Source organism: Amaranthus tricolor, chromosome 17, assembly GCF_026212465.1.
Source record: "Amaranthus tricolor cultivar Red isolate AtriRed21 chromosome 17, ASM2621246v1, whole genome shotgun sequence".
Classification (NCBI taxonomy): domain Eukaryota; kingdom Viridiplantae; phylum Streptophyta; class Magnoliopsida; order Caryophyllales; family Amaranthaceae; genus Amaranthus; species Amaranthus tricolor.
This window is the reverse complement of record NC_080063.1, coordinates 12003333-12020552: the sequence shown is the minus strand read 5'-3', so window position 1 is coordinate 12020552 and position 17220 is coordinate 12003333. Positions and strand designations below refer to the sequence as shown.

Here is a 17220-nt window from a genome sequence, read left to right as displayed (position 1 = left end):
AAGAAGAGGAAAGAAGGGTAAAGGAGTGAGAGGAGCTCGAATATTTGGTGGAACTAAGCCAATTAACAAGCTCACGTGCAAGTCATTTGTGAGTCAAAGCAAAAAGATGACGGTGAACTAACGAAAATGATTAGTTAGTACTCTTTGGAAAAGAAAAAGTTTTATTAGACATCTTTTGACAAAGTTTTTTTATTAGATATTTTTTTAAAAAAAAATTAATAGATAATTTATGATAATTTTTTCTTATTTTAATCAACCTTAACATTGTTACAAGTTCACCTACTAAGCACTAAGTTTTCTTTTGACAACTTAAGTGACTCCCCAACTCAAGGTGTCTCCACTTTAATTTGCCCCTTCTTTTTCTTCCTTTCTTTCCCAAAACTCATAATTATTCATTCCTTAAATTCTTCAAGAATTCATAGTTTGAGTGACGTATCTCAATTCTCATACAAAAAGAGTCAACATTGTTAAAGAATTATAACCACCCATGTCTTTTTCATTATTGCAATCATAAGTAGGAATGTAGGATGTATTGTAGGCTATATCTCTAATAGAGTTTACAGCTACCTAGCTAATCTTCTTTAACCACTCTTATTTAATAAATTTGAACAATTACTATTATGTTTTCATCTTAATCCTACTTTCTTGGATACACCCTCCATTATAAATAAGAAATTGCAACACTTTTTAGTCCGTTTATTTTATATTGCTATACTTTTCTTTTATGAAAATATTTTCACTATTTTTTTTTATTTTTTCTTTTAATTTTAACCACACATTTTATATATTTTATATTTCTTAATTTTTGTGTAGTTTCTTGAATAGGAAAGGAGTATATTGCTTCTCAATTGGTAATTGACCTAATGTAACTTTACAAATACAAAATTTAATAGAGGATGATTGTCTATTCATTTATTGATCATATAGCTGATCCCCTAGGGTACTTAGGTTTAGTGCCTAACCCTGCTTATATAATACTTAGATATATATACATACTTGTTCCATTTTCAACAAGTTGACAAGAATATAATTAAAGATCCTACAATGAACAGCGTTTGATAATTAATAAAACTATAATATATAGAAAATTAGGAATCATTTTTTCATTGTTAAGAAAATGAGAAATTATATTAGGGTTTTTTTTAGCTTTTGCCTTATTGTAATTAACTAATTATGCATGGTGTTCTTAAAAAATAATTCTAATTCTAATTGTAAGAGATAGGTTTTCTAATTTATTTCATCAATAACTTTTTGAGGGATTAATTTTTGTTAGGCCGTGACTATTTTTCACATGATCATCTCATGGGCTCACTCGTTTAGACATACCCACGGGGCACCCGTGGGCTCGAATCCACGAACCCACGTGTAATCATATGATATTAAGAACATTACACACCAAGTATTATATACAAGTCTATAATACACTGTTTTAGCGACGTGGAATAATCTTCCAACTCACATGTGAAGTATTTCCAACACTTCCCCTCCTATGTGAACCACTTCATATCCAAGAACTACCTCCGGCTCGGAAACCATGTTATGTCGTGACTATTTGTTACATGAGCGCCCCACGGGCCCACTAGTGTGGACTGTGGACACACCCATGGGGCACCTATGGGCTCGGGCCCACAAACCCATGAGTAATGAGCGTTGACTTGCACACAACACTTGATGAGTTTCACTTTTTCTCAAAACCATATGGTATTAGGAGGATTACACACCAGCTATTAGGGGTGTCCAAAATCGGGTACCGAGTCGACCCGGATCAGAAAATCCGGGTACCCACTTTTTCCGGTATCTAAAAATGTGACCCAGTTTTGTTTATTTCCTAAAATTGTGTTTTTTTTTTTCCTTATTTCTTTTAACATTTTTTATATAAAATTCAAATTCTAAGTTGTTTACATGATAGATTTACCTTGTTTAGAATTTTAGTGGACATAAGTTGTTTATATGATAGATTTACCTAATTTAGAATTTTATTTTTTTTAAAATTGGAGTTAAATTAGAAAAATATTTATGTAATTTATTTTAGCAATTTCATACTAACTTAGAATTTGTTACATATAATTGAATGAAAAAGTCATGTATTTGATAAATAATTTTAAAAATTCAATATTTAATTTTTTCTTAAAAAAAATCATGTATTCGATAAATTTAATCACGATAATATATACTTACATATTCTATGAAGTAATATTTTTTATATATTCTATAATAATAAATTCGTGCATTGTACGGGTTTTTATACTAGTAATAAGATAAAACTAAGTAACGCACTATCTTTACTAACTAGTTATTACTTTGGTGATCCTAATTAAATTCTAATTGTCAAGGATAATTTTAGTAAATTTACAATCTAATTGCCAATACCACCTTAAGAATAAGTCAAATTCTTGAGCTGATCATCGGATGAGATATTTTATGAAACATGCTATCAATCTAATAATTATTGAAAACACTTATTTTGAAATATGCCGTTTGAAATATGCCGTTTGAAATATTATTTAAGGACAATAATAGAATATAATTTAACACATTACTTTGAATTTTAACATATTTATTTTTTTTTTGGGTAAAATGATTATAATATATTAATTATATAAGATATATTAAGAATAAATATTTTAATTTTTATTAATATCCGGATCCGACTCGAATACCTGGTTTATAAATCGGGTACTGGTCCGAAATACCCGGTTTTGACAAATCGGTTAATTATCCGGTTTTTTAAATCGGATACAGGATAATCCGAGACGGGTTTCGCAAACCGGATTTTTTTTAACACCTCTACCAGCTATTATATACAAGTCTATAACGAATCCACTATTTTAACAATGTGAAATCTCCCTCACATGTGAAGTTTTGTGCAATATTTTTTGAATTATGCTTCATGTATTTTTTTTCTCCTTAGGATTCAATCTAATTATTGTTGAATAAGTTATTATTTGACCTATCAAATTAAATGCTTCATGTTTACAACTTAGAAAACCTTTTGGAGGACATTTGCCAAATCAAGCTGGACTTGCTCTATAATGATTTATTGGGAATTATTTAAGGAAAATCAATTGTAACAAAAAAAACTTTTGTCAATTTTTTTCACTCTTTTTTTAGTATCAGATTGATCGAACTCCCTCCTATTGTAAGTAACCAATGCAAGTAGATAGAGACTCAACAACCATGAATTAAACATTTTGTCACATATTGAATAGATGAAGTTCTTAAAGAGGGAGAGAGGAATATAAAAGTTCTAAGTTTTAGTTTTAAAGTTTTTAAACAACAAAAAAATTGAACGAAAACCCTTATGCTAATTCAAGTGGCTCACAATGCAAGTGACTCTCTTTCAACAACCATGAATTGAACATTTTGTCACATATTAATAGATGACGTGCTTAATTTAAATTTGTTTTATATCTTTCAAATTGCTACTAATAATAATATTTTTATCTTTAAAATATATTATAATTGGTAACAATTTTAGAAGAACATAGTAATATAGAAGTCCTAAGTTTTAGTTTTGAAGTTCTCAAACAACAAAAAATTGAAAGAAAACTTTAATGCTAATTGAAGTGGCTCAAATGCACGAACATATGTAATTTGTCTATTTTTTAAATTTATTATTTTAATATTATAAGTGATTGATTTAAGGTCGTCATAAAATCAGCTCAATAAAAATGACCATGAGAATTTGTGACTCTTGTTTTCTTATTTATTTATTAACCATCTAATTATCTAAACATATTCCTCAAGTAACTCCTGTTTTTTCACTGATTTATAGTAATGTATCTATCTCCCCAAAGCAGTGTATATATGTCCTTATCACCTTAGTATAGAAAGAGTGGTTTATGGCATCAGTTGTAAATTTGTAAAGAAGTATTAATAAATATTTGTATGTTTTTTCTCAAATTTTGACTATCAATTTTATGTTACGTTTTTTGAAACTAAATTTGTAAAGTATCAACTTTTTTTAATATGTAAAGAAAAGTCAAGCCTTTATAATTTTTGTTCCGCGTCAACTTAAATAAATAGTAGGAGTAATAAATTAGAAATAAATTATTTTTAAGTTCTAGGAAAATGCATACCACCCACAAAGTAAAAGGACAAAACACCATTGGAGAATTAGAGGTAATAAAAATAACATGATGAAAATACAAGTATATTTTAGTTAATGTTTTAATTATTTTTTTTATTTTTATTCACACACATTTTTTCTTTTAATTTTTCTTTTTTTGAATACCATCCACATTAGTTTAGTGTTTCTATCACTTTCTTAATTTCTTTTTAATTTTTTATTATATCAATTTGATGTTTAGAGGAAGTAAATACTTCAATATAAGTGGTTAGACAATTAGACATAATTTAAGTTAATGTTTCAATTATTTTTTTTAATTCTTATTTACACACGTTTTCTCTTTTAATTTTTCTTTTTTAAATACCATTTATAATTTTAGTGTCTATCACTTTCTTATTTTTATTTGTTTTTTATCATATCAATCCGATGGAATAGAGAAAGTAAATACTTCTATTAAGTGGTAGACAATTAGACATATAATAACATGGCTTTGTCTTATAAGTAGTCTAAGCCAAAGTCCATCTTCACGCCATGTAGAGTTAACAACCAAACATTGTCAATTTCAAAGACGTACTAATACTATGCTACTACCCTATAATGTTCTTCATTGTCTTTTTGGATGATTCATAGAAACTATCATTATTGTTTACCATTAATTCATGTATACAAATTAATTATCATTACTCCTTCATAATTAACAAACACTAGTTTGAAAATAAGAAATTGAAGTTTTGCTCGATTTAATCAAGCAGAACTTATTAGCAAGGACAAAACCTTAAAAATAAAAAATTGTGAGAAATATATCAATCTCAAAAATAATCACTACGGTACAAATTATATGACTTGTATTGTATTTTTTTTTTTTGAATAATACCTTATTCATTATTAAAGAGTCATACGACATTTACATAAGAGAAAAAAAAATAGCAAATACATAACAATTTTAACCAAATATAATTCAAAATTAACAAAACTACAATCGTTATTTATGAGATCTGACAATTTTGAATATCCTCTTCCACAACGTTGTTTGATACAGCCTTCTACAAGGGGTCTTTCAATCTATTGTAGTCTTGAGATAGAATTGAGTTTGATGTTGTTGATGATAATTGCAATTTTGGTATCTGCTGCATTATCGCATTAATGTTTACCAACAAATCAACTAAAGACCAAAATTCATAACCCCAAACTCTCACAAGGAGAGAAATCAAAACCCAATGTATGGGTAGAATCAACCCAATGAATAGGTAGAACAACTCCACTATAAAGAGTATAATATTTATTCAAATCATATTCAAAAATTTTAAAACTAAAAAATTTGAAATTTACCATCAACAATAATGAATGATGGCTCCAAACCAACTATGAGTCATATTGTATCTGATATACACTATCATTTGTAGGACAATCATATATTTCAAGTGATTATAATTTTCTCCCTTTATATTTGCAATAAACTTAACTAATAAAAATTAATGACAACAAATAGAAATAAAAAAGGTAAAATCATAATTAATGTTAATTATTACTCTTTTCATTTTCAATGTTTTTTTCATTTACTTTTCGTATAGTTTTCAAAGTAATCTTTGAGTCTTAATATCTTTAAATACGCATCATAAAAAATTATAAAAAATAAATAATAAAAAGTATACTTTAAAACGAATCTAACAAGATCTTATATGGATATATTTAATCATTTATATATGTCTTAAAAATTTTTAATCAAAATTCTCTTTTCAAAATAAAATATTCTAAATGGAAAAAATATTAATTTACGGAGAGAATACTATAAAATAAAGAATGATAGGTTCTTGATTAGGGTAAAGGGTTTGATGTACTTTGCACTCAATTAGTATCCAAGAAAAAAGGTGGGCATTGAAAGAAGGTCCACATAATTATGTGCAACTAATTAATAGCAAATTTCTAGGTTTATGAATTTGTACGTCCTCCTCACTACGTACATAAAAGAATGTTATTAATAATCTAGGTTAGGTTTTGTCATTTACGGTTCTAAACATGTATTCTTTTCACATTAGATTTTGACCATTTGATAGCTACTATTCTATTTTAAAAAAAAAGAAAAAATAATTAGCTACTATTCTTTTATTAATATGTAAATTCGTGAAGATGAATGGGAGAAACTATTTTAAAAGATTTTGAGCACAATGAATTGTGACTTGGTGACGTTATTAAATTTGTCTGTATATGGTCAAATATCATAACAATACGAATTCTTATATGGAATAGTTTCACCATAAGACGTGTATTATATATAAGTTAAATAGTCTAATAATTCAGATTATTAACATATCAACTCCTTATCTTAAAGTCGTTTCACCGAAAATCTGTCTCTTACAAGAATAGCTAATCATAACAAACTACTCACTCCATTCCTTATATTGGAATAAGAGAATTTGACTCAAGATTTATGGATAAGTAGAGTTATTTAAAATTGCAGAAAAAATATACTTTCTCGTATTCAGTTTAAGTGTACCATTTAATTGGGCACATATGTGAATGTATTATCTATATCGTTAATATCTCTAATTTCTTATAATTAAAAACTATAGAAAATTAATATTAATAAATTTTATATTGAGACGAATTAAACAACATTTAGCATAACTATGTTATAGCTTATAAATTAAAAATACAATATAACTTAAGAGTGATTGATATATAGTGTTAAAAGTCTAATGAAATACTTATGTTGAATAGTAAATACTAAATAGTGTATAAATGAAAATCAAAGAAAATAATAAGAATATATTTTTGTTAAAAAATTATAAAAAAATAAAAAGAATAGATTAAAATGAGGAGTAATAAGTTTATGCCAATAGTGAGAGTAGGTCGAAGGGGAACATGCTTAGGTATAATTTGGTCTTTTTCAAGGCAAAACATGATTTGGATATGTCATATGATGTCTTTGTTTCATCTAAGAACCATGTGACAGAATACTTTATGAAGCATGATAATGCAGTATAGTTAGAAACTTATGTCTATAAATTTGTATTTTCAAAATCAAATTGGTTGTAATTTGGAAGAATGTCGGATTGAATTGTCTTGAATTGTGAGAGTTGACTAGTGTGTTTTTCAAGTTATTTTTTCATTCATGTTTATGTAAAAATAAATCCATGAAGAGAGTAGTCACATACTTAAAAGGATTACACAAAAACTTTTAAAAGTTTGTATGAATTATGAAATAGTTTGAAATTAATCAAGCTAAACTATATGCTTATGTATCATATATAAATATACATTTTTAAATTTTAGATGACAAATCAAAATTGATTCAAATGTTAATTTTTATTATCAACTTATACTTAACTAAATATTTTACTAGGCCATAATATGAAATAACTAACCCGCAACAAATAGCTTGACTTGAAAATTTTTAAAGAACTAGATCGAATTGAGCTGTTTTAGATATGAAAAGTACTTGTTTATTATTGACTGTTTATTGGAGATGATGTAGAGCAAAAGTTAAAAGTCAATGAAAAAAGCTAATACAAATAGTTTTTTATTTTGACTTAAAACTAATTTTTCAGCAATCTTAAATGTCATTTACCAAATACTTTTTTTAATAGACAAATAAATCAAAAACAAAAGCAATTAAAATGTCAATATAAAAAACTAATTACCAAACACATCCACACACAAGAAAATCAATAAAATAGCCCTAGTTCCATATGAACAAAAGTCAGAATTATCCTTCGTTCCAATTTATTTCCTCCACTTGCACATAAGGTTCTCATATAATATAATAATAAATTAATATATATATATATATATATATATATATATATATATATATATATATATATATATATGTATGTATGTATGTATAAAAAACAAAAGAAAATTAGGGAACGAGTGGTCAATTTATTAATTATTTGTTTGATTTTTTAGGTGCTACGAGTGGTCAATTTTGCACATAATTAATCCACAAGTAATTTTCTTTTTATTATTTCTATACCTTTTCCATGTGCACGTAAATAAGGCTAATCAAGCATGAGAGATTATTAAATAATCTTATGATTAATATATAAAATACTAAACTCCTAAATTAAAATTTAGCCCAATTAAAAGAATAATTAATAAAAAGCCATTATAAGCCCAGTCAAATAAATAATTAATATTATGAAGAAACTAATTTAAATAAGGTTATATTTAAGATTGAGGCTTCTTGTGGTAGTGAGAATACAACACTAGTTTTTTTCATACTTAGCGCTAATAAATACACTAAACCTGTAGTATGAACTTTAGATATGCTAAAAATTTAAACTGATTGTTAAGTTTCCAATTTATATTATATACTTCCTCTGTTCCAAATTACTTGCAATAATTTTTTCTTTTAGATATTTCACAATATTTGCAACATTACCCTTTCTGGCTAAAAGTAATTAAATAATTTTCTATTTTACCCCTATTTTATTTTCACTTTATTCATTATCAATTCTTTACCCACTATTATTGGAGATATTATAGACATTATACACTTAACAATGACATTTCTTAATATTTGTGCCAAAAAATAATGCTGCAACTAAATAAAAACAAATAAGTACTATCAAATATTTTATTCACAACTTTAAATTTTATTAAAAAGTCAGATAATCTTGTATGAGTTGGATCAATTGTCATAGGAGATACTACAAAAATAGAATGGAAATTTAAGTGGGGGCATACAACGTAACAAAAGAGTTTGAGCAAAAGTAAGTATTTGAATTTTGTCTCCACACATTGAAGTTCATTGTGGGAAAAACAGATAAGGAAAGAGACAAATCATAAATGGTACCAATCTAGATAAGTTAGGCATCAATTATTGACACTAACTATGATTGATGATTTTGACATAACATTTCAGACGAAGGAACAATATGCTAATCACTGCTTAGTTACCCAAACTATTCTAATCCCAAGTTTCGTTTCTACAATTAAAAAGTGAGGTCTATAGGTGTTCAATATTTAGATTTAGGTTAATTTCTGTTCTTCACTTTTTTTATGGTTTTCTATTAATAGGCTGCTTGTATGGGCCCGTATTAAGGTGGAACAATCGCTCTAAACAATTTGTGTTTGGTAAATAATTATGAATTTAGTGATCTATAAATTTTAAACACTAATTCTTAAATGAAACGGTCTCACAATGAGACTATCTTTATTGGGCTGGCCTAATATACATTTTTTATCTTAAAGTGCTCACTTATAACGTTAAAGTGATTATTTATAATTTTAAAATAATTACTTTTTATAGTTTTATAGTGATTACTTATAACCTTAAAACAATCACTTAGGATCTTAAAGTAATTAATTAAAGTAATGAGCTAATTATATAGGGTCTGTCTCATACAAGATGGGCTGAATTTTAAAAGTAAACTATAAATTATTTGAATGAGGGCTCCTAAACATGGGCTGGATCGTTACTGAATAGTTAAAATAACAGAGCGTTTAGCATCGTCACTACTTGGGCCACCAATTTTTCAAAGCCCAGACAGACAGGTTGCGAATTTGCGTTGCCCACAAGGCCACAACTGTTTAAAGGATGCAATGTACTAAGAGTTATTTAATATACAAATTCTTACAAGAAATAGTTTTTTTAGAGATCATCTCTAATTGAGTCGGCCCATAAAGAAAAATATAGAGTAAGAATAAACATTAAATTTTAATGGATTGGGCCTGAAAAACGGTCTCTCAAGAGACTAACTGTATTTAATAAAAATAATCACAATATATGTTGAGTATAGTTTAATTGGTCAAATTTAATATAAAAATATTATATTTGGTCTCACATAAATATTTACATTAAGGTCGGGTTTGGGGGTCAAGTTTGGAGCAAGTCCAATTAGGTACAGGATCCATAAGTGGTTATCTTGCAACTAAAGGACAAATTTTCTAAAATCAAAATTACAAAAGCACAAGGTATAACTTTTGATTTTCTGTAGTAATTTTGCAAAAAACTGAATAAAAACTGTTTCTAGTTTTAAAAAATAAAATAGAAAACTAAAACGAACCAAATAATACCTTTATTATCCTATACTTCTATATAATTAATGATGCAAATGATTGGACTATTATTCATGTATGTTGGTTGATTTTTTGACTTTGTAAAATATTTTATTTAAGAAATTTTAAAAAGTATTAATCTTTCCATTATTAATTATCTTTTTTTTTAAAAGGATATGAAATTATAAATAATAGTAGTAAATACTGAAGTAAATTTTTTTGATGTGCCATTATGGTAAATTGAATACAATATATAAAAATATAAAAAAAATATGAGAATTGAGTTTTGACTCAATTACTAAATATGCCATTTTTCCGATTATGTATTTAATTTTTACTTACTCATCTTATTTTCTTAAATTACCCTATAACTAATAAAAAAAGATTCATACAACTATAATGTACAATGTAGTTATTTTGTAGTAAGGAATTTTGAGTTATAAATTCCTTCTAATTTGTAGACTAGTAATTTATTTTTAAATAGTAATTTTTTAATATCTACAAGACTACAAATATACCAAAAATTATTATTGGCACACTGATAATAATATAGTGAAATATAATATCACTATCTCCCTCTCCATCTTATTCACGATCTCTAACTATTTTTCACAATCAATAATGTAAAAATTATCAATTATAAACATCAATTTTATCATTAATAAATTAGTAACGCCAAATGAAACTAAGCCTCAACTTGTAATCTAGATATAAAAACAGCTCTAAGTTAGCAAGATTTTGATTAAGAAGCTAAGAATTCATCATGTTTATTTATTTATTTTTTTTTTGAAAAGCACTTGTTGATATTAAACATAAAGGGAAATCAAGGTTATAAGACTTTGAGAAAAGAGAAACATAAGACATTCTTGTCAACCGAGTTTGAGTACCAACGTGCAACCAAATGGGCTACCGTATTACCACTTCTACGCACAAAACTACTCCTAGAGCCCATATTATGGTTAAGAGTTTCAATCTAATTACTAAAAATCAAATAACTCAATTAGAGTCTAGGATTTTAGTTGCTTGGATGGACTAAGGCCCAATTTAGTATTTTTGTGGAGTACTTTTAGCCGCATGTAAAATCGGTAGAATCATATCATTCTAGTATGATTCTACAATTTTTAATTTTAGTAACAATTTAAATCCTTAGTGTATTTAGAACGTAAAATGGTAATAAAAAAATAATCTAAAACTTTAATAATTACTTAAAATTATAAATCATTACATTAAAATACTTTATTATTATAATTGATTATTTTAATAAAAATATATATAATCATTTTTATAGAAATTACACGAGTCTAATAGAAATTATTAACACCGTTTTACACGGGAAGTTGTGAAACTGATTGATGAGTTGCTGACCGAAGAGGAGATGAATTGCTTGCGGCCCAATCATACCTTTGAAACGTATGAACTTGACCGACTTCATTCAATATCAATATCCTCCTTAAAATAGCCTTAAAAAATAGCAACAGCTTCTACTAATCAAGAATTAACTCTAATAATTTATACTCATTAGCATCTTAACATTATCCTCAAATCAGCCCCCCACCCAACAGGCTTTGACAAAAACATCATTAATTTTGTCTCTCCTCCTCTTCTTTCCCATCTCTTTTATTTGTTCCTCTTTTGTATCTGCAAATCATCTACCACTTTTAAGGTATACGATGATCTTAAATTCTCTTATTACTTTTAGTATTTTCTTAATTTTGGCTTTATTTTGCTTATTCTTTGTTGGGTTAGGGTATCAATATAATTGTATATTCATTCATGGGTTTTCAGTTATCACTTGATTAGACATAACTTCTGTTATTTTCTAATGTTAATTCTTCTTTGTTTTAGATATAAAAGCTTAGTAATTTAATGTTTAATTGATCTTATTAAATTCAGTTGTCTAATTTGACGGAATATCCAAAATAAAAAGTGATTTTGCCTGTAATTCATGAATTTGAGATGTGGGTATCTGTTGGAAAGTTTATTAATTGCGTATAGAATTTGACATCAGTTGGCTGTGCCTTAAAAGATTGTAACTTGTTGGCTTAATTATTTCTTTTCTGCACCATAATTATTGTCACCCATTTAAAGTTTTGTGATTTTTTTATTCCTTTCTATTTAGGATTAGTCCTTATAGATAAATAACATCAAGAAGATCAATGGTAGAAATTTGTGGTTTTGAATGGCATAACTTTGTTGAATGGGCATCATGTTATCTATGTTCATGAATTGGAAGATTTTGGATGTCTTGATTGTAAATTTCCCACCTTTCTGATTTTGCACAAGGGTATTATGATGATAATCGTTATACTCTGGGTATGGTTATAGTTTTCTAACAGCGGGATACACCGGGTATGATTGATGATGATGGTAATTCCATATCATGTTATTTTTTGTGTTCAGATTGATTTTGGTTTGTTCTTGGAAAGGATTTGTGCCCTTGTTGTTGACTTAGCTAGGGTTTTTTTTTTCAATTTCTGGCTTGTTGTGAAAAGAGATAATATGTAACTTGTTGAGTTCAACATAAAACTTGATTCATAAACCCAGCTGATTTCAATTCTTAGAATATTTAGTTGTATAGGAGTACATGGGTAGATGGTGGAGGAAAAATATGGAAAAGAGGGAGATTCTAGGATAAGCATTAAGTTATGTCGAATAGGCCGCTGGATAATGGTGGTATCTTGTCATGCCTTCATTTGATGGATTTCAGAAACTCTTAACATAGTTTTTTCCTCAGTTTGCACTTCATGACCAAGTTGGTGAATTGTTTTTTCCTTCTCTTCATTGATTTTGATTGTGTTAGATTTGGAAGATATGGCTTGTTCTTTGAGTATCATGATTTGTGTTTGATTCTGTTGGGATATAGACTAATTGATATTTGTCGCTGCATTTTATGAACTACGATTTGTTGTTGTTCTGTGCAACACCCCTGAATTTTCGACCCCTTATATGGAATTAAAACCGTAAAGGGCGGGAGGAAATTCGGGCCCGCGGTTTTGGTTTCGTATAAGGGGTCGGAAATTCAGGGGTGGTACACTTTGCCTACATTATTACATGCTGCATAAACTAAAATATTGTGTCCATTTCAGAAAAAATGGCAAAGAGCTCCTTCAAGCAAGAACATGATCTTGGTAAGTCATTCATGTTTTCAATTCTTGTTTTTTGTTGATTATTGATGGTTTGATGTATTTTGATTTCTGGCTTTCTAAATAATATTCTCCTTCATTATTATCAGAGAAAAGACGTGCAGAGGCTGCTAGGATCAGGGAGAAATACCCCGACAGAATACCAGTACGAAAAGTTTTAGTCTCCTATAGGATCATGTTTACCGGTTGCTTGCGTTGACCTTTGTGGATTACATTTTTTGTTCTTGCCATGCCCTTTGTAGTGCATATGGTGATTGAATTAAGATAGAAACATGTCATTCAATTGATTATAGAATTAATTTATATCGAGTATGATTGGAAATGTGTCGGCTTTATCTAACATCATCTATATTACTTAGCTGAACTCTCTATTCGTAACTTTTTTGAAGGTGATTGTGGAGAAGGCAGAAAGAAGTGATATCCCAAATATAGACAAGAAGAAGTAAGATTTTTGATCTTTTGTTTCGTGTATCAAAATATTGTGCAGTTATTATTTTTTGGCAGTCTTTGTTTATTGGCGTTGATAATGCTGCATATATTTGGATAGGATAACTTATTGTCGGGATTAAGACTTTGGCATTGTTGTAGTAAGATTTTTGATCCTTTGTTTAGTGTATCAAGATATTGTGCAGTTGTTATTTTTTGGCAGTCTTTGTTATTGGCTTTGATAATGCTGCATATATTTGGATAGGATAACTTATTGTCGGGATTAAGCCTTTGGCATTGTTGTAGTACTTTACCTTGTCGAGAACTGGTATGGTATATTGATAGGGCAAATGCACTGGTAGAAGTTGCGGCATGTTTATGTGCTTTGTTGCTGACTTTTATGGTTTGAATAATTGGTCTTGTTGAAATATCATGTCATGGTCATAATTAAGAAACTAATGTGTCCCAAAGAGATTGTTCTTTGATGTAGTAAATGCCCAAACTTTGGTTTAGTTGGGGAAAAAGACGCTTCCGCATAGTGTAAAAATGCGGTAATGGAACAGTGATGCAGTTCAGGAGTGATGTAGTTATCGTAAGACCTAAATATCAATCGAATGATAAGATATCCCTTGAAACAACCCAGAATGCGGTTTTTCCACCTTTATAACGCGGAAAATATCGGTTTATTTGTTTTGAAAACCTTTACAACGCAGCCGATGCGATGTGATGCAACCTTGTTTTAACACTATGCGCTTCTGGGTTAATCACTAGTGTTAAAGGCTAGACTAAACGGAAACAATCACAATGTCAGGCATAAACTCTTTGCTTGCTTTCTTTTATTCATTATGTTTCCTTGCTAAGTCCTAGTAGCTGTTTTCCTGTCTTTACAACATTGACCTGGCAATGACATGTTTTCTTGACCCAAAAAAGTTAGCTGAGCTGTTGCCTTCTTGAAACACATGGATTACGTGGTCTAATGCTGCTTTAGATGAACACTGTCATCAATAACACCAATCTATGGCCCTTCCTTTAGCTACATAATCAGGACGAGATCTGTTGAAATTTTTGATTGAGGTTTTTCATATGTATTCTGCTTTACGATGTTTGCATCTTTCTAAGACATTAGATGACCGAATCTCGTCACAAGAGTGAACACACTACATAAGTAGATAATCCTTTGAAAAATTGCTTTGATGTCCTCTTATACGTTTTTGCATAAATGAATGAAGCTTTTGATCATTGTGTACTTATTACGTCGTCTTAAACTTAGTTCTCTTGCTTTATACTTCATGATGTGATTTAATCTATCGAAGTTGATTTACAAACTTCCGGGTGATGGATGTAAGTACTAATTCATGACATTCGCAGATACCTAGTCCCGGCTGACTTGACTGTAGGACAATTTGTTTATGTCATTCGGAAAAGGATTAAGCTTAGCGCAGAGAAAGCAATCTTCATTTTCGTGGAGAACGTCCTTCCACCCACTGGTAATCTTTCGTTCTGCAACTCGCTCCACTTTCCGATGATTTCTTTTCTTTAATATTGTATCGAATATGAGACCACAAAAATGATTCTCGTTAAATCAGTGTGACCGTGAATTTACAGGAGCAATCATGTCTGCAATATATGAAGAGAAAAAAGACGAAGATGGGTTCCTTTATGTGACTTACAGTGGCGAGAACACATTTGGGTTTAAGTAGATAAATCAGTTACTTGGTGAATTCCCATGGAGTTTTACCCTTCTTCTGGCCTCATAGCTTTGGTTATTTTCCTTTTAACTTTGTGCATATGATGTAAATAATTTCATCCCATGAAGACCTAATGGCTCAAATACCTGTATTTTAGGACTTCTAATAAGGATCATGTTACATAAGCTTTGTGGCATGCCCTTAGAATTCAAGCTCCTCTCCCTTTATATAGAAGGCTAAATGCGATTTGGAAGTATCATTTTTCTAAGAGGAGACAATTGTGTTTCTTTTCCTAAATTAAAGTTATGCTCTCTTCAAGTTTAAAAATTATTGACAAGTAAAAGTTAAGTAAAAGTTAATTTTATATCAGCGTGACGTATCGAATATGATCGAGTATGATGATAAAGTGAAAGTTAATTTGTGAAAGAGTGAACTTAATTCGTCAAGTCTGTATACAAGTCAATATTTATTACCTGTAGATTTGTGGGCTCAAGCATATAAGTGCCTCGTGGGTGTGCCTATACGAGTGAGCTTACGGTTGATTATGTGACGAATTGTTACGACATAACATTTTTTTTCGACAAAACATTGAGAAACTTATATATTTAAAAACTATTCACATGACTATACTATTTCTCATATATAAATAGAAATTATGTGCATAAAATTGTTAATGAATAGTATATTATTATGTAAATATTGCAAATATTATGAAATGAAGGAAACTTAAAAAAAATTTGATGATATAAATGATGGAGTACTAGTTAAAGAATGTACGGGGATGATGAATAGTGTGTACAATTATATTTATTTTATGAATAATATTTTTATATAGAGGCACTAGCTAATAGATCTCACTTGAGTAAGTTCATTAATTTTTCAAAAGTTGTTTATCCTATGAAAAAAATTGTTATATCATGTGGGGGAAACGTGACCAAATGTGATCCTAATTTCATACAAGGAAGCAAGTTGGCGGTTTTGACCACACAAATTTGTCCCTATAATCGTCCCCACTCCCCATTCTTTTGGGGTCTTTTCCTTTATTTCCATTTCTTTTCGTTCTTGCTCATTCATTTTGAGCTTTCTTTTAAAAGTGAGATTTCTTCTTATAATATCTCTCGTTTGATAAATTTAAAAAGACAAAAAAAAAATACCATTTTGAGCACATTACTCCTAAAATAGATTGAGTTTGTATCAAGGGTAAAGCCAAAAAAAAGTAAATTAACAAGAAAAATATAAAGCAATTCCAGCAATATATTATTGAAAAATCTATATTAGTCAAACTAAAAAAATAAAGCGCAAAAATAGACCGTGGTGCTAGCCCCCTATCAGCCCCCTCGTGGCTTCGCCTTGGTTTGTATGGTAGTTAGTACATTTCTGAAGTGTGCTTGAATTTAATTGTTTAAGGTATGTAAGATATGTTTAGTTGTTGGTACTATATGATCGTGAAGAGAATAATTTATATTGTAAATTTTATGAAATGTTTTATCTTTCCATGGGGCATGATGATCATAAAACTTATAAAAAGATTTTTTTGTTCACAGTTTTTTCATTAGCATTATTATCCAAATGGTAACACATTAGAATGAATTATGTGAAGCTAATGAGATAATTGAAATAGAATTAAACATAACCACTACACAATGTCCTTTTATATAATATTAAACCTATCAAGAGATTTCCTAATAAAATTATACAAACTTTCTATTAACAATTAGCATTTTCACCATTAAATGTGGACACCCAAATAAGCTGTTAATTAATGTTTGGTAAAATTGGCCAACCTAACACGATACACTATCATCATTTGTTTGTAATAAACCACATATTGGATCGTATCAAAGAACATCTCATGTTTGCATTCGATATGTAAATATTATTACAATAATCA

At 28.6% G+C, this 17220-nt stretch overlaps 1 protein-coding gene across 1 annotated transcript; it reads left to right on the top strand.

The window, feature by feature from the left end:
* The first annotated feature begins 11441 nt into the window (after positions 1-11441).
* On the top strand, positions 11442-15607 carry LOC130804201 (autophagy-related protein 8f). The gene is made up of 6 exons (XM_057668561.1): positions 11442-11735; positions 13159-13200; positions 13305-13360; positions 13605-13657; positions 15010-15128; positions 15247-15607. Exons 2-6 carry the CDS (start codon positions 13164-13166, stop codon positions 15339-15341), a joined length of 360 nt encoding a protein of 119 aa, XP_057524544.1. The 5' UTR covers positions 11442-11735; positions 13159-13163; the 3' UTR covers positions 15342-15607.
* The last annotated feature ends 1613 nt before the right edge of the window (positions 15608-17220 follow it).